Source organism: Rhamphochromis sp. 'chilingali' (assembly GCF_963969265.1).
Source record: "Rhamphochromis sp. 'chilingali' genome assembly, chromosome: 5".
NCBI classification, from domain to species: domain Eukaryota; kingdom Metazoa; phylum Chordata; class Actinopteri; order Cichliformes; family Cichlidae; genus Rhamphochromis; species Rhamphochromis sp. 'chilingali'.
The window spans coordinates 25,509,735-25,533,968 of NC_137932.1; the positions used below are offsets into that span (position 1 = coordinate 25,509,735).

Below are 24,234 nucleotides of genomic sequence, written 5' to 3' on the forward strand. Positions count from 1 at the left end.
ATGATTTGCAGGCCAAGAGGCCGGCAGAGAGGCCTGCTGATACAGAGGTGGGCAGTGTTGTGATTAATTTTACTGCCTATATGACATGTATTTTCCCGTTAAATGTTGTCACTACAATTGAAACAGGGTGACATTCGTCTGCTCTACAAGAGAAGTCTCCAGCAAAAAATGGAGTATACTGAGCTGAAGAAACAAAAGCTCCTAGGTGAACTCGAACTTCAAGCTCTAATGAGGCAGAAACTTCAACTGGAAATCGAATTGCTTCAAAAGGAACTTCAGAGTAAGTAAGAATACACTTTCATACGGAGCACTATTGGTGACCTTGCGTGACACAGTATATATGATTTGTTTTTCCAGGCAACTGATGACTGGCTTGTGTGTGATGAGACAGACAAAGATGCTCAAATAAACGTCAATAGAAAATATGTTATGTCATGATTTAATTATTCAAAATAGTGTTGCACAATTCTGTCCCGTGCAGCTCTGCCACTAGGTTGGTCCAAGTGCACTGGCTGGAGGTCATCATCAGGCTGCACCTCCACCATGGGAGTCCTCTCTTTTCTGATGGTGGCAATGTTGTGCAGTACGGCACATGCAACAATAATGTCACATGCCCTGTCAGGTGCAACCCTCAGGCGTTTCAGACACTGAAATCGTTCCTTCATTTGCCCAAAGGTCATTTCAATGCGTGCCCTTGTCCTGGCTAGAGCTGCATTGTAGTGGGTTTGTGGCCCAGGGTTGGGGTCAGGGAACGGTGTCATGAAGTACTGCCTGCATGCATAACCCCTGTCTCCGAGGAGAATCCCATCGTAGGCCCCTGTGTAATGGAGAAATGCTGTTATGTTAGGCCCGAAATGAGTGTGAAATATCAGAATAAGCCTCTTTTTCTTACCACGCTCGAATAATGTGCATAACCCTGACTCTCTGAAGATCCTTGAGTCATGCACTGATCCGGGCCATTTAGCTTCCACATTTGTGATATGGCACAGAGTCACACACCATCTGGGAGATTACATTATATGTGAACACACTCCTCCCATTATATATTGCCATCTGGAATGTTAGTATTACTCACCTGCACATTTATACTGTGGACCCCCTTTCAATTGACAAAATCCCCTTCATTGGGGCCTGGGGGGGCCTTGATCGCAATGTGTGTGCAGTCTATGGTACCAATCACATTCGGGAAGCCTGCGGACAATCGAGCTACAGTTACCGACATAGGTCATGATTGCATCACATTCACTATCGAATTTACTGTACCTGCAATGGCAAAAAAGCCCTGTTTGACAACCTGTGGTCTTAAGTGGCTTGGAAAAACCACAAACGCACCCAGGAAATGCTTGAGTGGCAGGTACACTTTGCGAATGGCCCGGCAGACAGCACTTTTGCCAACGTTCTCTGCGTCTCCAACAGCGTACAGAAACGTGCCACTCGCAAAGTACCGCAAGGCAATGCACACAGTTTGTGCAGTTGTTAATGCCCGACTACGGTGAGTGGTACTCTTAACATGGGGATCCAGCAAGTTGGTTAGGTAGATGATACCCTCACGGGAAAATCGGTATCTCTCTATGAGCACACTGTCGTGCTGAGCTAAAGGATCCTGTCTATCCCGCAATATACGTTGGATTCTGAAAACTCTCCTTATCACTCTTGCACCTTCCGCAATGGGTGGCTCGCGTACAAACGGACAGGACATGGCTGCGACAGGCTTCCCACTTCCACCTTCGCTTTTATAGCCGTGGTCTCCCATCTTGATTACGCGATGTAATTTGCTGTTACTACTCTGACATATGAGTTGCATCTGGCGTGATCACCTACATGACATAGCGTGATTAATAGTGCATTTCCCTTTTTTAGGAAATGACCTGTGTGACATCAATAACAGTATCAAGTGCTGCATTATCTTTAGTTACATTGATGATGTCTATTTCTGGTGAAACAGTGGTCGGATATCGCTGTTGCTTTCGTATACATGAGGCGGACATACCTGAGTGGCCGCGATCTAATCCTGTTTACATAAAGTAAGCCTGCTCCCAAGCAGGTTTACGCTTACGGCTCTGTTGCTATGACAGCAAGTCCCGGATGAGCTTCGGGGAACCGAACGATCCAGGATCACGCGAAATCGTCAACAATCAAATCCAGCTAACCTACTTAGCGACGTACGAAGAACGGGCCCCAGATGTCTTGTGCTCTTTTGTTTTGTTTTGTTGTGGCCTGTTGTCATCTTACAAACGTTTATGGACTGGCCTTGACTGACTCATGGTTTTATAAAGAACTGTAACTTAGGGTGTATTTGTTTTATGTATATCTTTTACTAATTTGTTTAACGTTTTATGGTTGTTGTTTTATTGCTTTAGTGGAGGTGCGGCCGCTTGTTGAGGGGCTAGGCACGTGAGGTGGAATCCCCTCCCCGATGCATGACAGTGTACACACCGGGCATAGGTAGCTTGCACCATTTAGATTTCAGTGTGAGTGACAGTGAGGTTTGCAGTGGAACTACATGGTGAGTAATTGGTGGCACCCTTGGGTACTCCTCTCTGTAGGGCCGGTCTCCACCGCTTTGTTTAGTTATTTTATCAAGTTGGTGTTTTACTCGGGTGGCAGCGAGCCTTTTCCTTTTAATCATTGTTTGTTAATAAAGTGTTTTAATAAACTGTCTTGCAGACTCAGCCCTGCTACCTGAAGAACATCTCTGATTTTACAGTTCTATGCTTTTAGTAGTTTTTCTTAATAAATTCTGCCTCACCTCTGCTGTTAATAATGAGCCTGTGGGCTTTGGTAGCTAGTGTAATATCTACATTGGCTATAAAAATCTTTCCTGGGGTGTAACTCTGTCCCCAGGTGGCGTTGTCAACATCCCTTAGTCACCGTCCCTGGTTATCCCTCCTTCGCGCCACCACACTAGCAAGCAGGTGCCTTAAACATGACTTCTAATGGTCAGCAGGGGGCGACTCCTATGGTTATAAAAATAAATTTACAGTCCTTTCACTCTGTGGGGAAACAGCCCTCGACTCACTCGCTTTGTGACCTCATCATCATTTCCTGATGAGCTCAGTTTTTGTTTCAAGTTTTAATGAATAAAATACGAAGTTCATTTTGTGAAATATGAGTATTGTACAAGTCCGGAGGATAAACCAGGGTATAGCAACTTAGCTAACAACATGAGAATTGCAAGTCTGAGCTTGCAGTGTCCTTTGGTTCCTCTGTCAGATCCAGCCGTCTTTCATTGTATTCACTTTCAAAATGGCAATGGCAATTAACGGATGTCATGGATAAAGTAAGCAAACACAGTATTGTCAATGGAGAAATGTCTGAAATTCTCTTTCAGATTCTGGGTTCTGTGTGGGCTCTAATGTGAATGTCTATGTATGGAGACAACAGATTTGTGATTTTCATCAGTTCATCACAGTTAATTGCTGTGACACAAACATCACAAAGCGACTGCATGTAACTGCCAACCTGATTCTGCCTTACTGCCTCTTTATCGCTGTGTTGCTGTGCAAAAGTGACGGAGAAAGCGCCTGTCTGCGAGTAACTGTAAACCCTGTCTTTGAAGCAACCGTTTCAGAGGCAACAAGACTGGAAGGTCATTGCACATGCTCACAAACATTTGGGTTTCTCCAACCTCTGTTTTCTCAGATGTGACTGCAGCATAAGCTTGAATGAGCGAATGCCTAATTTGCATGAACTGCCTAATTTGAAGTCAAGCTACATCTATCTGGCAGTATACTTTGTAAGAGTGCATCATATTTTTTTTAATAGCTAACTGTATTTTTATATGTAAATCTACTCATATAAAGTAAGTAATAAAGCCCCAGTACACCTGCCAACAAAGACACTGCATGAATGAATGAATGTTTATACAGAAATGAAAATGTTTTTTTAAGAATATTTGAACTCTCAGCAGATTTCATGTGATTTTGCTGTTAGCAGCCAGCTTGGCAGATGAAACGTTCATGCTGTTGTCCTCCGACCGCTGCAGCTTGAAAACGAATTCTTCCCCTGCAGACTTATGTAACTTAATGCAGAGTAATCATTTCCAATTCAGTACCTTCACCACATAAATCATTAGTTACTCTCCTTCCAGCCAGACTGAGCTTTTCAGACCATGTTTGAGCTGCCGCACGATGAATCACTTCTCCGTCCGAACGCTTCTTTTCTTGGAGATCTCGACGAACCAATTCATTGTGCCCTTTGGTCAAATGTTCTCAGCAAACACGAAAGCTCTGATTTTATAAGGAAATCATAAATGTTTCATTTGATCTCAAAGCCGAAGACAGCCGTAGAGCGCCTCGCATCACTGTGACATAAACATAAAGTAATAAGACTTTGCTGTGGTTACTGCGTAAGGGTCAGCCAAGTGTTAATGTGTGCAACACTTAATGCAAAGTGGTTTACTTGCTGGAAAACATTATACCCAGCTCTTTAGTGACTGAAGAGCTGCCAAAACAAATAATACGTCTGTGCTTGTCCTACTTTAATCTGATTCATCAGCACATTTTCACGTTATGAGTTTGATTAAGACGTTGCAGAACACATGAGTCATCTTCTTTAATCAGTCATTAGGAGGATTTTATTTGCCGTTTTGCATTTACTGTTTTTTCCCCCAATAATAAATGCTAAATTATATTTTAAGTGAGTGGTGAGCTCTTTAGATTTGAGGTTTTCTATTTTCCACTAATTTAAAGTAACACTTAACATTTATCTTTAATTTATTTTGACCGCCTGAAGAGCTCCAGTGTTATTATTATGTTATAGTGATGTGTCAGTCGCGAACGAAATGGCTCTTAGAGGCGGGTCTTTGACGTGAACCACGCGAGCCGGCTCCTTATCGCGAGCTGTGGGGTTTTTTTTCTTTCTCTCACCCTCTCTCGCACTTTTTTTTTTTTCCGCTTCACTCAGCATGCGAGCGTTGTGCTTTGCGCTGAGCAGAGGGGGGAGGGGCGGTAGTTACACTCGCACTAGCACGGGAACAGAGCGGGAGGGAGAGAAAGAGAGTCAGGGACAACAACGTCACATTAGAAAGGTATAGTAATCATCCACAACTATTTTCAGTTGCAGATGCTAAAGGATTCAGAAAGTTTATTCATGCAGGCGCATATGACAGAGAATATGCATCTTCTTTTTGTTTTCATATTGTAATTTATATTTAATTGTGTTGTGGTTTGCAGTGTTTTGTGTTGTTTCACTTTAAATTGGTTTAAATGGAAAAAGCTGAAAATTTAAATAGTTAAAAGTTGAACTGTGACTAGTTGGTTGTTGTATTATATGATTTATTTATTACATTTTATGTGGAGTGACTAAATAAAAGTATATTTACGGTGGCCCCTACAGACAAAGCACGTACAAACTCCAAAACACGTAAAAACTCAAAACACGTACAAAACACAACAGAAGTGCTCCAGGATGCTAGGCGCAGTGTTGAGCTTTAGTTACCTAGTAGCTACACAAGCCAGCAAGTACCAACGACATGATTTGGTGTAAATGAACATTTTTTTTTATTATTTGAATATATATGAGTGCTTGTGTATAAATACACAAACCATACACACATGCTTTCAATTGTGTAATTTAAGTGATCTAGGTAGCTCTGTTTTGGAAGTTCAGTTAACTCTAGGAATGTGTTTTGGAGTTTGTATGTGCTTTGTCTCTAGGGGCCACCACATATATTTATATATAAACATATATAAATAAAACCACTTTTTTTTACATTAGTAATTCATTTTGTGCATAATTTTATATTATTTTTAATAATAAATTAACGCAACAAAACAACCTGAAGAGCCGGTTCGGAGCCGAAAGAGCCGGCTCTTTTTAGTGAGCCGAACCGAAAGAGCCGGTTCTCTAAAAAGAGCCGGAAATCCCATCACTATTATGTTGTAGGATTAGTCTAAAATGTGGCTTTCTGTTTCTTTTCCTTTTCTCTTGCACAAATCTGGATATATAAAATAAGAAAAACCGCAGTGTGTATGTGGATGATTTCAAATGTACATCTCTTTATTGGTCAAATAAATGTGTTTATTGATATATTTAAAAATATATAGTTTTACATTTTAATTTCAAGATAATGTTTAAGTTGGATGTCAGTGAATCACTCTTGGTAGTTTTCCTTCACTTCCTTTTGGTAGAAGAAAATCTATCCTGAGAATATCTGGAGATTCCCAGGTAGGAGAGGAATGCTGCCCATATATTGGCAGCAGAAAATTGATGCATTGTCATCCCTTTTCAAATACTAATAAATGAACCACTGAAAGGTTTCCAAACTATAGATCCAAGTTCTACATTTAAATTGAAAAGAGCTTATTTATTTTTATTTTCACGGATGCTGGGAGGTGCTGCCGATGGACTGATTGGTGAATTTTTTTTCCCCAGTCCGTTTATGATCTATGGCTAAGAAGAAGAGTAATCAGATTTATGTCAAGCTAACAAAAACTCCATTCAGACAGGATGATGTGTTGCCAGATATAGTGAGCCAAATGTCATTTTGATTTACAACTCCTAATTGGTCAGTGTGAAGCTGAAGAAACCCAGAAAACCACTTTTGATTTAGACCAAACAAAATAAACCATAGATCAGACTGAGAGAGTCATCAGACTGTTGGTCAGATCCAGGTCACGCAGGAACTACCCGGCGCTCTGTTAGCCAACTCCAGCAGCCAGCAGACACTGGCTACAACACAAGCTTGACAACAAAGAGGGTGTCTGAGGTTACAAATTTACCCCTAAGCATGAAGCCAAATGTGACAGCTCCGTAGCACTGTGATTTACATTTCCTGCAGCAGGACCAAAGCCCTGTGAAGATTAAGCCAATTATCCTGCTGATCATACTTATACATTCTTTTTGCAAAAATGTTGAAAGCCTGTTGAGCCTTTACTCATAAAATCTTTCTGGCTCATTGTTGGCCTCAAACTACAATCAGAACAACCTGTTTTCAGGAGCAAATGTTCCAAAGGTCAAGTCTATGAGGGGAAATTGATCAGTTCTGCAAACCCCACCTTGAAAGTTACTCGACCTTTAGAAAGCATTTCACTGCGAGGCCAAAAGGTTTCTAGAAACCACATTTTGAGGACTCGCCCAAGATGTCGGTGTTCTGCTTGCTGCAGTGTTGCTTGTTTGGAGCCAGAGGTGCTTTGAGCTAATGCTAGCTAGTTGAGCTCTAAGTTCTGGTTTCACCGTGAGGTGCCCAGGACACCAGTGACCCTCTGAAGCCATATGTCGCCAGTAGGATTGTCAGGTCTTCTGATCAGAGTTTATTGTCCTTCCCCAAATATAGACAACAAACACTAGAGGTGGTAGAGCCTTTATAATAGTTGCCCTCTTTGTGTGGAAAACACCAGCCCTCAGCTGAAGCTCATCTTTTTAAACAGGCATTTTTTTGTACTCAGTCTTTTTCTCCATTTTTTGCCCCTTGTGATTTTATCTTGTAAGGGGCTTTTTAAGTAAAACGTACTTACTCCCTCATCAAGCCACATCCAGAAACTGTACTTCTCCAAAACACAAGGTTGGATAGCTGCTAACTAGAGCTAAATATCAGGCAAATAAAACTGTAGAATTTCACACTGCATAACTGAAGCACAGATTTCTTGGAGAGGCTGCTGCTTGGAATGCTGCACGAAGAGAAATGACAAGTGTGAGTCATCCTCTGCGTCCTCATCACCAGACTGTAGGCTCACACATGTATAACAACTTTCTTAGCTTTGACCTCATCCTCTCGGGGGGCCACTACATGGACCTCAGCCTGTTGAATGTGCATTCACACTGCAAAGCAAGCTTTAAAAAGAAGAAGAAGGGAGAAAAAAAGCAGCTGGATTTACAGACAACATGAGCATATAATTATACACCAAGGCTATTTTGCTTGGAATTTCACTTTGAAACAATAACGGGTTATAATAAAAATGGCTTTGAGTGCATTTATGTGCTCGAAAGTGAGACTGTCACCTTTTAAATCTCGGTGAATGCAAAGATTTGTTGTTGTTGTTGTTGGTTGTGGTGTAACTTATCTTTCTCAGAATGTCGGGCTACATTAATCTGAGCAGAATAACTGGATCCCCCCCCCCCACACACACACAATTTGACAGCTACAAAGCAAAATATACAATGAGCATCACGTCTGCCTGCTTGTGTGAAACCTCCACTGATTCCATATTTCCCTCATTAGTCTGAAACGTTTCGAGCCAGGTCCATCTGCCTCCCATTAACGGTGACAGCCAGAGAGGCTCTGTGCTCAAACGGCCTCGGTGTACGCAGCTCATGTGAAAGCCTCTATAAAAAGTTTCCCGTTGATACCTTTGTGTCATGGAAAGTTGCAAATTTTGAGAGGGGTGGGGGCGGGCGTTGAGTTGTTTTTTAGCTAAGGCAATCCTGCCACCTACTGGTGGAGATGGGAACAATGGAAGCATTTTTTCTGTGTGCATATTTTTGACTGACAGTTATATATGTACAAAACTATCCATGCATTACACTTCTTCATATATGATTTCATTATAAAGCATGAATGTGTCTGTGTCCTGCCAGAGCTTCTCATTTTGTACATGAACCGCCCCACCAGTGCTGCAAGGCTAATAGAACGTTTTGTGTAAATACAGAAATACAGTCTTGAGTCACTGCTCAAAAATAAAAAAAAATAAAAAATCCCTTTCAACCACTCAGATGGTGGTGTGTGTGCTCCTCAAACTCGGGTCCTCTACCAGAGGTGTGGGCGTTTGAGGGTTCTGCATAGTGGATCTTAATGGTTCCTCATGGTGCACGCTTCTGGACAGAGACCTCTGATTTTGTGCCTGGAATCTGCTGCAGTGCAGGATCATCCTGACAGAGGGCAAAAGAAAAGACAGTTAAAGAGCTTTGAATGTACCACAGGAACTGTTCCTAAAGACTGCTCGAAGAAAAGGGGAAAAGAGACTTAATTACTTAGGGACAAACGTTTAAAGCATTTTTTAAGTTTAGTCTCTGTGTAGTTTTTGTGTCCCATGTGACTACTGAAATGACATTTACGGCTCTCACTCTCTATTGACCCAAAGCCTGCTCAAAATAACTGCTCAGTAACTGCCCTGGTGGTTCAAAGATGGCTTTTATCACTTTTACATTAAGACTGAGGGTATGTGTGGGAACAGTCTTATATGTGAAGGGCTGTGATAGGGAGGTCTTGGGCCCAATATGCATGACTCTGAACTTGGACTCAGAAAAGTGAGTCTTTATTTTAGCTGAACTAAAATTAAAGAGTCCACAGTGATTCAGAGAAAACACAAACCAAGGGGTACACTCATCGAAAGAAACGGGAACACAAAGCAGGAAACCATACAGCACAGCAGAACGAAGAACTACATGACAGAGAAAAGAAGCAAACTGAGGACTAAAGTACATATCAAGGTAAGGGCAAAGCAGAGCACCTGAGAAACACAGCTGAACACAATCCAAGTAATGAACCGAGGAAAGCAAACCTCAGCATCACGCACGAGATGAGACACGATTAAAATAAAAGAGAAAATAACATAAGACCAGAACAGAAATGGAAACACACAGAGACAAGACTGACTAAATACAGAGATGAGACCGGGACCAACTGGACACAAAAGCAATACTCCAAGGTGCTCTGAAATAATACCATACTGAAAAAAAGAAACAATATAAAACTAGAACCCAAAAATAAATTATAAACCCACAAAACTCAAACCACTGGGTCAATGGCCCATGACAGGTTGATGCTTTGAGGAGAATTTGTTGGTAATGAAGCACTGAAAGAATAAAGACACAATCACAGCACAATCACTCATTCTTTTGTATATGAACGCTGTCAGGAAGCTAATCAGGCACTGCGTAGAGATACATAAGAAGCCACTGAAGAAAACAAGTGAAGTGTGCACTGAGTCCAGAGGAGAGCTTCAGTTAGGCAGAAAGTGAAAACATCTGATTATAGCAGAGACGGATTTTAATAAACATTCTACGTTTTTTTCCCCCACTGCGCTGATGGTAAAGGTTATAAACAAGTGAGGGGGTTTGAGTGTCCTCCTTGATTGATTTAATGGGTTTTGGCATGAGCTAAAGAGAACTTACTTCAAATTTCAGGGTAATTTGAAGCATTTTGAGAGTCAACTCAAAAAATCTGTTGCTTTTTATTCATGCAAAACTCAACAAGCTCAAATGAAATCTCGCCACATTTCTGTTCAGGAACTGAAGCTCCCCTGAGGATGCGAGTGCAATGTAAGATTTTTGTCCAATAGAAACAACTTTTCTGCTCCAACCTCCGCCACTGATTGAACCCAGATGTCTCCAATGTCAGAATGATGGACTGACTCGTCTCTTCTTTGTCCTAAAATATGGTAGCGCTGGTGCTGTGCAATCGTGAAGCTCCCACACTGAGAATGAGCTCTGCAGCGCACGTGTTGATTGAACGTAGTGTTCTTGCTGTGCAGCCAGATGATGCACTGGTGGGGTCGGTGTTTGGAGGAAACATGTTCCCTCTGTGGTCGTGTTTATATCCCGACAGGATCTGATACACCGTGTCATGGCTGATTAATATGCAGGCCGTTCCAGCAGAACAGTTTTCATCTGTGTTTGTGGTTCAAACTTTCTACTTTCCACAGAGAAAGTGTGACTTTCACACCTTGCTTTTCCAACTAGGAAATTTTTGCTTTATCATGACAGCACAGATTCTGACAGGGAATACTGCTTGAACATACAAGGAATGTGCCATCCTGTTTTCAGGCCAGCTGTTTGCAGGGATTACCAAGTCGTTCCGTTGGGCTTCCCCTTTACTTTATAATATCTCAAAGATCGCTGGACTGCTGCTAAACTTTGGAAGGACATTCAGAGACCCTTTCACACTCCTTACACGGTTAGTTAAGAGAGAGATGCAGACTCACTGACAACCAAAGCCTTTCATCAGTTGCACTTCTGTCATCCTCACATGGAAGATTAAAAAAATCTTTTCCATTTCATATGTGTTTATAATAAAAGCTTTTCTAAGCATTTTCCACTCCCACTTAGTAAACATGGTGTTCACTCTTAGTAAACATGGTGTTGGAACAGACTCTGTATCTTCCCACGTGAAAATAGACTGCAAAAGCAAAGCCGTAAACACACAGATGTTGGCCTTGTTTGTACGTCCAATAGACACCCAATCAGACGTCTCCTCCAAGCGAGAAATATACACTAGTTTGGCCACGCAGTGTCCACGTAATATTACTGGACCCCATTTTTGACTCTCAAACAGCACTTTAGAAATCATTTTATTTTATTCATTTTTTCATAGTGAACTTTGTTTTCTTGGACTGATGTAAACATAACCTCTCTGCGCTCTGACGTCAGCATTATAACCCCACGGTGTGGTCCGATCAGTGTCTCGATGAGTTTGACCTTCTGGGGCTTTTTTCACTCGTCACTTTGAATAATGTTTACTTTGTGTTCAGAGTTTATGTTATAATTTTGAAGATTGAGAAATGCCCTGATCACGTCTAACTCTCAAGTGACCGCTATGGTGCACCCTGAGTGGAGGTTAGCTGTAATGAGGCCATGAAAAGGCAGATATTATCGATCCCAGCTGCTTCTCGTGTGCACACGTGGGTCAAATATTTCCAGCCTGCCTCGCTGTCGGAGCGCTCATCATCGGCGGGGCTTTAAACTTTATAGAGGCTTTGTCGTTAATGTTTATGCCTCGGTCACTTTGATTGTCGCACAGATTTATGGTGCTGCCGTGGCATCGTACCTACTTTAGTGTGTAGATTTATGAAAGGCCTCAGAGTGCTGCTCAACCTCCTGCTTCAGTTTGTCTCATCGCAGACACGTTTAATGCCCGCAGAATAAATTTAAATGTAATGTTTCATTTTCCGTCATTTATAATCTTTTAGTGGTGGGGAAACGGCAAGCCGCTCAAAAAACTCAAGTGATCAAAGAGACGCTTAAACTGTGAGGATGAAGTTTTTGCTTAGATGACGATAAGAACATGTTTCTGCTGCAGTTAAGTTCATGCAGGTGGAGGGAGTCAAACACATTTTTGTGACCTATGACAGCTGGGATAGTCTCCAGCTCCCCCACCCATGGATTCCTGCCTTGCATTTGAGTTTTTGTGTTTTTTTACTAAATATTCTTACTCTTGGTCATTAGTGTTCACCTGGCTGCTTGTCTTCTCTGTTCTTTTCTTTCACGTTCTTTGTGTCTCAGGGATTTTTGCCTTTCTCTTCCCTCTTTTCATTATTGGTCTCACCCTCGTTAGTTTCCTGGGTCCAGTCAGATTTCTCAAAGGCTGCTATCCTTTATCCTATAGCCTTTTCATGTCCCTAAATACACATCCCTGTATCAGTCTGATCCACCAGCAATGAGCTGAGGAATGAGGGAAGCGCAAGAGGAGAGTGGAGTTGAGGCAGCAGCATCTAATAAATTAGAGATCAAGGTGAATACAGGTGTTAGAGCCCAAATACTGCAGTTTTTTCTGATCTCAGATATAAAAGCGCTCATTACTTTCTGTTTATGGTCACTTTTAATTAAATCCACAATATGCACAATGTCAAGGATATTTTACCTTCACACTGCTTGTTTTCTATGAACCCACACTTTGTGCTTCAGGCTCTGTGCTCACTCTTTAAAACATGAATAATCTTTTGACTCTTCTTCTGCACAAAATAATCAGCTGAGCACATCAACTTCAGTCAAACACATTATCAGATCTGAGCTGGTAAATAACATAAAGTATAAAAGCAAAATGAAACACTGGTGTTGCCACAAAGCCAAGAGAGCAACGCAGGAGAAAAATCACATCTTGTGAATTCGTGAGTTTATACTTTTATTTGAGCGATTGATGCTTCTTTATAACATAAATCATAAAGGAGGTGTGGGAATAACCTCACTGATTCGCTCACTGAATATTTTCCATGATAAATACCATACATGTAACCTGTACTCGATTACTGCAGTTCCAGCAGTGTACAGTCTTGGCAGTAGATTAGGACCAGGTGTGAAAACATTTATAGAATATCTTCATCACCAGCTAAATACATACTCAATAAATTGCCAGGACATGCAGTTTGTGCTGCAGATAGTAAAATACCCCTGAGCACTTATATCACACTTACAGATTGTAAGTAACAGAATCAGTGAAATGTGGAGCCGATTTAAACCAAACTCTGAAGTTAGCCTCCTGCAGAGCAGTTTGTAAGTTCATAGGAGTTCAATTGAAAGAGCGCGACCTTGGTGACAGTGAAAACTCTGACTTTTTGAGCACGCCTCTGAACCTGAATGATCTCTGTTTGGACCAAAACATGTTCCTGTATAAGCTTTTAATGGGGGACTTCACCTCAAAATCATATTTAAAACCCCTGGAGGGTCTTGGGTCGATTTGTGGCTATTTTCAAATTTTGATTACCTGCCATTTGCACAGTGTTGAATGGAATATAGCGAAAGTCTGCAAAAAAAAGTTTGGTCACATTTACTGTTAAAATTTCAGTATGACTTCCGGAAATTAGCTTCAGTGGCTAAGCTATCGATAAACTTACGCTATCGGACCTAGTGGTCGATTTGTGCCCCATTGAAACCCATTATAAACGCTATTTTTCACGGCAAAAAAATTACGGTCAAATCGATCGTGATCGGTAATGCTTCCGCTTCCGCTTGCAGTACTGGCCTTAGAGTTGTAATTTTTTTATTTGTCCACCGGGTGGCGCCCTTGCTCCACATTTGACCCGGGGCTGGAAAACAGCGGGCTGCTTAAAGAGACCTGCGGGGAATGAAGCGTCATTTCCGGCGTGCTGCAGCGGCTTCGCCCGCTGATCGGGCGGGACAATTTTCGGCCCCAGGACCGTTTGAGGTTGGATTTTTTTTTTTTAATCAACAGGAAATGACGTATTTGTTGTGACGTGGTACCGGATGTGTGTGTTGGAAAAAGGGGTCCGACGCAACATGCCCCGGTCATCGTCGCGAGTCAACCCGGGAGCATGCACCGATTCCGGCCTAGAGGAGGAGCATTTGCCGCCTGGAGACCATTTTCTGGTCCGGAAAAAAAAAATAAAAGGCGATCGAAATGAAGGTTGGTGCCAATCTTTAGTCCATCTAAAGGCCTAATTATAATAACAATCAAATATTACTTCAAATGTTTTTTTTTTTAAATATTTCGTTTTGTTTCGGGGGGCTAAAAAAAACGGTGCGCACATGTAATTAAACTGCGATTAAAAGGGTTAAAACCCCCGAAATATAATTAAAACTTTACATGGATAGTTCAGGGAGAAGTAGTTTTAAAAGATTGGCTAATTTAAAGTGGAATAAAATATTAATATATAAATTTTTTATAGCACTTTTTGGGCGTGGTCGATTTGTGGCTCTAGGTCCGATAGCGTATGCATTTTTCTAAGATCCTCCAGGGGTTAAATGTTTGCTTCTACAGACAAAAGAAACGCCCAGCTGCTAACATTATTGTGAACCAAGTGTTTTTCATATCCTGTCACACGCACCAGCTTTCTTTCACAGGTACATGCACGCTTCTTCAGCACAGCTGAAGTCGGTGAGTGTAGGGGAGTTTTAAATGAGGACACAAAGGGAAGAAAACCTGCAACGGAAATCAAAATTTATCAGTCACGTTTATTTTTGGACAGTACAAAGAAGAGTCCTGTGACTTTCTGCATCTCTAACACAGTTTTCTATTTTAGTCAGAAACAAAATAAGAACCCCACAACCTTGAACCGAGCCTGACAGATTTATATGTGCAGCTTTTTGTTTAGACATGTTTACAATTCAAAGATGATGAAGAGGAGGAGCAGTATGGGCAGAAAACCACTCAGACTGAAGTGGACACTGTTCCTGTTTGATGCATTGAAGATGGCTTCGTCGGGAATGAAGTCGCCGTTTACGTTGCACTGACTGCAGCTGTCCCCGCAGAGTGAGCAGGAAGATATGCTGCTCCTCCACTGCGACGTGTATGCCCTCGCCATCCTCCGCCCTGCAGGAGGACGTGAAGGTTTAGAGATCAACGGTTTCAGTTTCTGCCTTTGTGTTTCTGCTGTTTCTTTTTAATGATTAAAGATGGAGGATGTTTGAGACGGGAAGGATGAAAACAAAATCACCAGTTTTAGATATATAGATATCTATATATAGATATATAGATATCTATATATATATAAAAATAATGATTTTTATTTTCAGTGGTCCCTCGTTTATCGCAGGAGTTACGTTCTAAATATAACCTGCGATAGGTGAAACCTGCAAAGAAGCCAACTTTATTTTTTACAATTATTATAGATGTTTTAAGGCTGCAAACCCCCTCACTACACACTTTATACACTTTTCTCAGACAGGCATGAACATTTTCACACGTTTCTCTCTTGTTTAAAAACTCTCAAAGTTCAAATCTTCATAGAAAAATAAGTCCAGTATTATGGAATGAAACCAAAGATCAAACCCTGTTTTCAGGTCCAGAACATGGGAATAGAGCAGCTGCCAGAGAATTGAACATTAATGGATCAATTGTACGAAAGTAAGGGAAGCAAGAAGAATGAGTTGAATCAAGTTTGACTTATCTGACTATTTTGCTTTGCTTAACCGGTGTGCCTTATGGTCCGAAAAACATCTACCTTCCTTTAGCATGTCCAGAAGTCCAACTTTTTATGCGATGGTAGCATCTTCCCCTGCCTTTTGGGTGCTACCACAGGTTCCTTTGACGGTGCAAAACACTTCATCGACATTGTTGTGTTCGTTGATTTGAAAACTTACAAACATACAGTACAGCACTTCAGAGTCTGCTAGCGATCGAAGATTTATGTAAATTTGACAAGCTGAACGCATTCTGTACTGTACAGGACCACGGCACAAGATTGACTGACAACGGTCTACAACCGATCAGGACGCAGAACAAAATGCACTGTAAAATAAATAAACAAATAAATAAAAGCATGCAAAATTGCCCCCCAAAAATCTGCAAAACAGCATGGCCGCAAAGGTGAACCACGTTATCCGGTTGTTCAGTCTGACGTCACTAGCCGTGTCTGGGTCTAAACTCCGCTGCAGGTCCATATATCAAACGATCACTATCAATCAATCAATCAATCAATCAATCTTTATTTATAAAGCACTTTTCATACAGAAAAAATGTAGCACAAAGTGCTTTACATAGTTAAAAGCAGCCCACCCCACCCTCCAAGGAGCCCCCCAGCCAGGCTGAGAGGACCCCAGAGACCCAGCAGCCACGGTCAATAACAGCCCCGGTGCAGAGAGCGCCCTCCGAGGAAACACTGGAGATATGACGCAATACGATATATACAGGGTAAAATGATAAAATAAATAAGAACAGGATACAATATAAATATAAATATAAATAGAGTAAGAAGATTAAAAAATGAATAAGAATAAAATCAAAAAAATATTAGGTAAATCCTAAATTAATAATAAGGGTAAGGTAAGGTAAGGTAACTTTATTTATACCTAAAGGCAAGGTAAATTTGCTTTACAGAAAAATGACAGCATTTGACATCCCTTTAAAAACACACATACCTAGTAAATATATAAAACTCACTGTGACACATACTTTAATATTTCGAATCAAAAACAGTTCTTATTTAATTCAGTGACAGCAACGGGGACAAAGCTATTTTTATAACGCTTTGTCCTGCATCTCGGAAATAGAAACCTCCGTCCTGAGGGAAGAAGCTATAGAATAACAGGATAGAATAAATAAGCATAAAAAATAAATAAACGCTAAGTAAAAGCTAAATTAAAAAGGTGGGTCTTGAGCCTGTTCTTAAAAACATGTACGTTCTCTGCGGCCCTGAGCTCCTCCGGCAGGCTGTTCCACAGACGAGGACCATACCACTGAAAAGCTGCCTCTCCGTGAGTATGTGTCCTGACTTTAGGGACAATCAAAAGGCCAGTACCAGAGGACCTCAGGGTCCGCGAGGGTTCGTATGGTAAAAGCAGATCTGAGAGATAAGAAGGCCCAAGACCATTAAGACATTTAAAAACCAATAAAAGAACTTTAAAATCGATCCTGAAACACACGGGGAGCCAGTGCAGCGATTCTAAAACCGGTGTAATGTGGGCCCGCCCTCTGGTCTTCGTCAGCACACGAGCTGCCGAGTTTTGCAAGAGTTGTAAAGTTGAAATATTCTTCTTAGGAAGACCAGAGAGCAGGGCATTACAGTAATCAATGCGACTGGTAATAAAAGCATGCATCAGCATCTCCGTGTTGGCCCGAGAGAGAATAGGGCGGACTCTGGCTATATTTTTTAGATGATAAAATCCAATTTTGGTTACATGTTTAACATGTGGGATAAAACCAAGCTCAGAGTCAAAAATAACACCCAGGTTTTTCACTTGTAGTGAAGGACATAGTGAAAATGCCTCTAATTTAGACAAGAGTTTCTCTCTCTGAGCCTCAGGACCGACAATTAAAACTTCAGTTTTGTCCTGGTTAAGCTGTAAAAAGTTTTCTGCCATCCAAGATCTTATATCCAAGATACAGTTAAAAAGGGCATCCATTGGTCTGGTGTCATCAGGAGACACGGAGATGTACAGCTGCGTGTCATCAGCGTAACTGTGGAAGTTCACTCCATGCCTCCTGATGACACTGCCGAGAGGCAACATATACAAATTAAAAAGTACAGGGCCTAGAACCGACCCTTGAGGCACACCACATGTCACCACTATGGCATTACTGAGAGTTGAAAAACTGTCTAAAGTCTTTCATCTTTAATAAAATGATCAGCATTCTGCTCTACCACGTGTAACAATTGAGTTTAACATCCAGGCATCCATGAAAACGGAATTTATGACATTTGGAGTTAGAAGTTAGCAGGGAGTTAGCTCGCTAGCTTCTATCTAAATACAATATAGCAGAGGTGTGGACTCGAGTCACATGACTTGGACACGAGTCAGACTCGAGTCATTAATTTTATGACTTTAGACTTGACTTGAAAAAATGTTCTAAGACTTGTGACTTGACTTGGACTTTTACACCAATGACCTGGGACTTGAATTGGACTTGAACCGATTTACTTGAAAAGACTTGATATTTTACCCCAAATATAAAATTTAACATGCATATTATATAGAGATTGAAAATGTGACGTCATTCACGGGTAGAACCGCAAAGGATTCTGGGAACTCGTGGCAAGAGGTACTAGCGCACGCAGGCTTTCAATTGAAATCAGTTATACAGCGATAAAAAGAAACACAAAAATGGCAAGAAGCTGTTGTATTATTAACTGCAATAGCCGGTCGAATGACAGCCACGGGAAGCCGACGGGTAAAGAGATCGGTTGTTATCGGATTACGTCGTTGAAGAGAAATTGTTCGAGCCATGTTTCCGAAGTGACAAACAGGCGAGAGATGGCCTGGATTGCAGCCAAGATCAAATATAACGTCTCAGAACCCTCCAGCTCACAGGTTAGTCTGCTCCAAGCATTTACACAAAGGTCAGTGTTTTGTAGTAGTTAATACGTCATTTTCATAACATAATTGGTGATATAGGTTACAAGCAAGTCTGGCGCTGAACAGAAATTGTCGCGCTATGCTCATTTATTTATTGTGCATAAATAGTGAATTGTCCTGACACAATATTGCGTTTCGCTTCTGTTATTATGGTACATTGACAAAAACATATACTTTTATTCACAGGATAAAACAGGTTTTTTGTATCACTAATTGTCCAGTACAATTACAGCATACAGTATTATTGTCACTGCTACATTTCTGTAATGCGAACCAGAAATTATTTCCACTACTAATTAATTATCGTTGAGCTCAAAGGTCCTATTAATAAACGGTTAATGAATGTGTATTTATGACGACGATTTGTGAGACTGGTAAACTTATGATACGTACGATGGTCTTTCGTTCTACACGGTGCATTTCAAGGTCCTGTACCCATCCGTCGGTAAACTGTACCTGGGCTTGTTGCAGTGACCGGAAGTTACTAAACTTCACGAGTGTATGCACTCACTCCAAGATCCGTATAATTATAAATATGCATATAAATATGCTACGATGAGATAGCTGACTTCATCTAACTAGCAAATGTTTTCCAGGCTACGTTGGTGATGCAGTTTTTTTTTAATGTGTATGATATTTTTGTCATGCGATTTTAAAGCCGGTCCTACAACCGCATCCAAGAATAACATGCAGCTTATCTCAGAACTGTCGGTGAAAATTATTCTTGGAGCTAGGTTTAATTGAGCTGCATTTTAAAGAGGTGCAATTTCACAATTTGTGTATATTTTCTAAGTTCACTATTTTGTCATGTGTTGAGAAAAACACAGATTTAAAAATTACATGGTCTAATATTTACATTTAGCATATAACTGCAACATTCTTTTTTTCGTTTTTTTTAATGACTCGAAAGGACTTGAAATTCAAAATTTCAGACTTGTGACTTTACTTGGACTTTTACACCAGTGACTTGAGACTCGACTCTGACTTGCCTGACATTACTTGAGACTTGACTTGAGACTTGAGGATAAAGACTTGAGACTTGCAAAACAATGACTTGGTCCCACCTCTGCAATATAGCATGTCCTGACTGCGGGGTTTTGGAAACAAATTAAAACGTACAGCTCTGTTATCACTTCCAGCATAAATGAAGACAGAAAACTAAACAGCAGTGACGTTTGTAGGGTTACTGAAGTTGGGCTAGCTGGTATATAATGATGTGCTACGTGACCGCTAGTGACACAGCTATGTTAGCATAATATAAACAAGCTAACTTTTTTTCCACTCGATAAAAGTTAATGTGAGTGTTCTCGGTGGTCAGGAACAAATGTAATCGCATGGCAGGATGCTGTAAAAGGACCAAACTTCAGCCAGGAGAACAACTGAGATAATCCATCCACAATACGAGGTTAGTCATTCATGTACTGCTGCATGGGCTGGGCTGTAGTTACATACTAAGGTTTTAAAAACTGAGCTTAAATAAATGATTAGCGGTAATAAAAGCCGAGAGAGGTCAACAGTGATCACTGACTGTTTTAGGAGCTTTTTGAGATCAAATAGAATAAAATAAAAAACATTAAACATGTTAACAACACAAAAGCCATATTAAACGCAGACTACTTTAGGCCCGGAAGTAGGATTCGTCACGTCATCACTGAACAACCGGATAGCGAGGGACCACTGTAACTGTAAAATTTGGCGACTATCAGTGAATTTTCAGTTTTGCAGTATATTTTAAACTGAAAATCATTCTTATATACTTCTGCTTTTTATATTTTTAAACCTTATTTTGATACCCAATTTATTGTTTTATCACAAAGCATGTAAAAATGTATTATTAAATTAAAATGTAAATGTTTTTTCATTACCTCACAAGCAGTAATGTCAAACTCAAAACTCTTTTATCTCAAGTTGGCTGGAGCAGCAAAACTACATGATAAATGTGTGAAATTACAGAGAAAGTTGGTTCATTGCCCAGACTGTCCTATAATTATATAAAATACACATTTTTGGTTCATTCAAAGAAAATTTATTCTTCTTTCTTTCTGAATCCACTGTATAAAAGTGTACATTTTTAGACATTAAAAATGTAGAACTTTCTGTCATTTAATTGTTCATCTATTACTTATTTGTTTTGGTGTAGAGCACAGGTGTCCAACTCCAGGCCTCAAGGGCCGGTGTCCTGCAAGTTTTAGATATCACCCAGGGTCAACACACCTAAATCAAATGATTAGTTCATTACCAGGCCTCTGGAGAACTTCAAGACATGTTGAAGAGGTAATTTAGCCATTTAAATCAGCTGTGTTGGATCAAGGACACATCTAACACTTGCAGGACACCAGCCGTTGAGGCCTGGATTTGCACACCCCTAGTGTAGAGTGATGGGCAATGGGAGTGAGGGGGGTCATCAATAGGAAAAGTTTTAAAATACAATTAAAACTTCAAAAATGTGTGCACTCCTTCAAATTTTCCAGATTTCCTGATCCAGGCCGGATTGGAGTCTTTGCCAGGCCCATTATGGCCCTGGGGCCTTATGTTTGACGCCCCTGTTCTAGAGAAAAAGGCTTGTAGCAATCATTCAGGCCAATACATTTTGTTTAATCACAGGTTTTTCGCGTGATTGGGTGAACACACAGTGCTAAACTCTTGCTAAACAAAAGCATAAAAAACTCATAAAACGTCAGTGGAGGTCCTCGGTGTGTTTACATGGACATGACAGGCTGTCCTGGTTTGGATCATACTGCATGCATTTTCCCCATATACAAGATTATAAAAACATCAAAACTGAAAGTAAAAAAATAAAAGTGGACATGTTCTGCTTTAGGTCCATATATTTCTACACAATCGTGCATTTTATTGTGTCATTTTGCTTCCGTTTACTACCACAGTGGATCAAACAGCCTCAGTGAGGTTAAAGTGCTGATTTTCACTTTGACTTTAATGAGCTTAATTACAATATTGCATTAACTGTTTAGGAATTGTTTTATACAGTCCCTCGTTTTCAGGGAAAAATGATAACAACTGTGTCCCTGTGCAAACAGTATACTGTTTAATTGTTATTTGTTCATGAACTTGAATGTGGTCTTCATATAAGCTTCATATAATGAGCTGAGTACACACAGAAGTGATCTCTGTGAGCCATAGGATCCAGCTCAGCCTTCAGACTGCTCTAAATGCTCTGTTTCAGGCAATTTTTTCTACTTTCTGCTATTTATGATGTTGTTAAGATAATACAGTCATCCCTGCCACACTGCTTTGGCTAGTTGCACAGAAGCCCCCCACTCCCAGTTTCCATTAACGGCGGACAACTAATCAGAATAGAGCTGGTTTATAAGGGAAAGAGTTAAAATAGTTTGCACCTCAATTCATTCTCAGTCTGAAACAATGTCACATGTATACAACGAATGAATACGTTTGAGAGAGTTTCCACCATGTTGTTACAACAACACTTTGTCTTTTGTGTTATAATTATATATCATTTTAAATAAGAGTTCTTTGATTTTATTGGGCAAAACACAGTATTTGCAGGGGAGAGTAAAATGATTATCCATTAATATAAGCATATGAGCGAAGTCTTACTTGGTTCGTAGTAATCATAGATGACGACCGTAGCTTCCTGGACTTTGGCAACTTTATACTCAATAATCAGAGGAATCTGGACACACATCTCCAGCGTTGTCACCTGGAAATAAATTTATAACTTAAGCTTCAGTATTTACACTCAGACACATCAGTGTTTGTGAGCCGCTCACTGAGTCCAGGTACAGGATGACTTTTCCCAGCTGCGTCTCCACTTTCTTTACAACGTCGTTAGTCTCGATGCCAACCGGCGACAGACTGAAGCCACTCAGCAGCCCCACCTCCATGATGGCCATTCCCGTTGCACTCAGGCCCAGACCATACACCAGCCTGCAGAGGACCACAACACCACACAAAGGAAAAGAAAAAAAAACATTTAAATGATATTCAAAATGTTATTCTAATCAAATCAAATTTTATTTGACTCTTAGCCTGTATTAAGTTTCTTGTAAATTAAAATAATAAATTTAATTGCTATAAAGCAGTGCTTCCCAAACTTTTTCCAGCCACGTACCCCTTGAGACATGTCACCCTCAGCCGCATACCCCCTACTACGAACGACTCTTAATTAGTGTCTATAAATACATTGCAATATCGCATGCATAAAGATAAATACTGCACAGTCGATTATTTCTCACCACCAAATGAATTTATCAATATTTTTTAGTAATGACAGAGTTTTAATAACAAACTTTACTACTTAATACTAGCAGTGTATCAAAGGATTTATTAGAATTCACTTTTTTGTCGAGAGCATAAAGGCCATGAACTTTCATTAAACAGAACTTTATTTAATGTGATGGATGTGCTTGAGCAGAGGCACACAGCTCTTCAATGTTTGGCTCAATTTGGGAAAGGCTGAGTCTTAAATCGTTTTCCACACAAAGTCTTGCTCTGTATTTTGTTTTCATGTTTGTTAAAGCAGAAAATCCCTTTTCGCATAAGTATGTGGTGGCGAAAGGCATCAGAGTCTTGACAGCGCGCTTAGCCAGCGCGGGCTGTTCAGTGCGCAGCCCTATCCAGAAATCCGCCAGGTTCTTTTGAGCGTGTTCAACTTTTAGAGATCCATCTGTGGCGATTTCAATTAGGCTCTCCTGGTCAGACGGTGATAATGAAGTAGGCACGGCGGTGAACGGGTGACGTATCCAATCATTTGAGCCGTCCGTCTCTGGGAAGTATCGGCGTAACTGCACCGCCAGCTCCTCAAGGTGCACGTTACATTCGCGCTTTACACTTTTAGATAGTGTGAGATCATTAGAGCACAGAAAATCATGCAGCACAGGAAAGACTTCAGTGTTGTTTGTATCCAAGCAGTTCTTCCAAAGGTTTAACTTCTTTATCATGGCCTCAACTTTATCTTGAACATTGAATATAGTTGCAGAAACGCCTTGTAATCCGAGATTGAGCTCGTTCAGACGAGAAAATATATCACACAGATAAGCCAGGCAGGTAAGGTACTCTTCATCATGCAAATGTTCAGACAGCTCAAAGGGATGGTTACTGAAGAAAACTTTAAGTTCATCCCTCAACTCAAAGAAACGGGTCAGCACTTTCCCTCTAGATAGCCAGCGAACCTCTGTGTGGAGTAATAATGTCTCATGCTCGCTGCCCATCTCATTGCACAACGCAGTAAATAAGCGGGAGTTCAGCGGCCTGGCTTTCACAAAGTTAACCATTTTTACACTCGTGTCCAAAACATGTTTCAAACGGACAGGTATTCCCTTTGCAGCAAGAGCCTCTCGGTGGATGCTGCAGTGTACCCAGGAGGCATCTGGCGCGACTGCTTGCACACGCGAAACCACACCTCCGTGTCTCCCAGTCATGGCCCGTGCGCCATCAGTACAGATGCCAACACATCTGTCCCACACGAGTCCATGTGTGTTCATGAATGTGTCCAGCTTTTGAAAAATATCTGCGGCAGTTGTCCTTTGTTCCAGCGGTTTACAGAACAGCATGTCCTCCTTGATGGTTCCTTCATGAATGTAGCGCACATATACGAGAAGATGCGCCAGGCCAGCCACATCCGTGGACTCATCTAGCTGTATTGCATAACATTCACTGTGGCGTATGCGCAGAAGTAGCTGCTGTAAAACATTTTCTGACATTGCATTGATGCGCCGTAAGACAGTATTGTTTGATGATGGAATGGACTGTATCGTCTTTTTTGCCTTTTCCCCCAACATTGTCCCTACCATATCTAAAGCAGCAGGGAGAATGAGGTCCTCCACAATAGTGTGGGGTTTGTTGTTTTTA

The 24,234-nt window shown here is 40.9% G+C and overlaps 1 protein-coding gene across 1 annotated transcript in view; it reads right to left on the reverse strand.

Moving 5' to 3' along the window:
* Nucleotides 1-14,555: 14,555 nt before the first annotated feature.
* cd109 (CD109 molecule) overlaps nucleotides 14,556-24,234 on the reverse strand; it is a 50,317-nt gene continuing 40,638 nt past the window's right edge. Inside the window, exons 33-35 of the mRNA XM_080881811.1 lie at nucleotides 22,155-22,311; nucleotides 21,982-22,084; nucleotides 14,556-14,923 (exon numbers count right to left, since the gene is read on the reverse strand). Coding sequence (XP_080737937.1) covers nucleotides 14,712-14,923; nucleotides 21,982-22,084; nucleotides 22,155-22,311 — 472 coding nt within the window. The 3' untranslated portion in view covers nucleotides 14,556-14,711. The remainder of the gene's footprint in view (nucleotides 14,924-21,981; nucleotides 22,085-22,154; nucleotides 22,312-24,234) is intronic.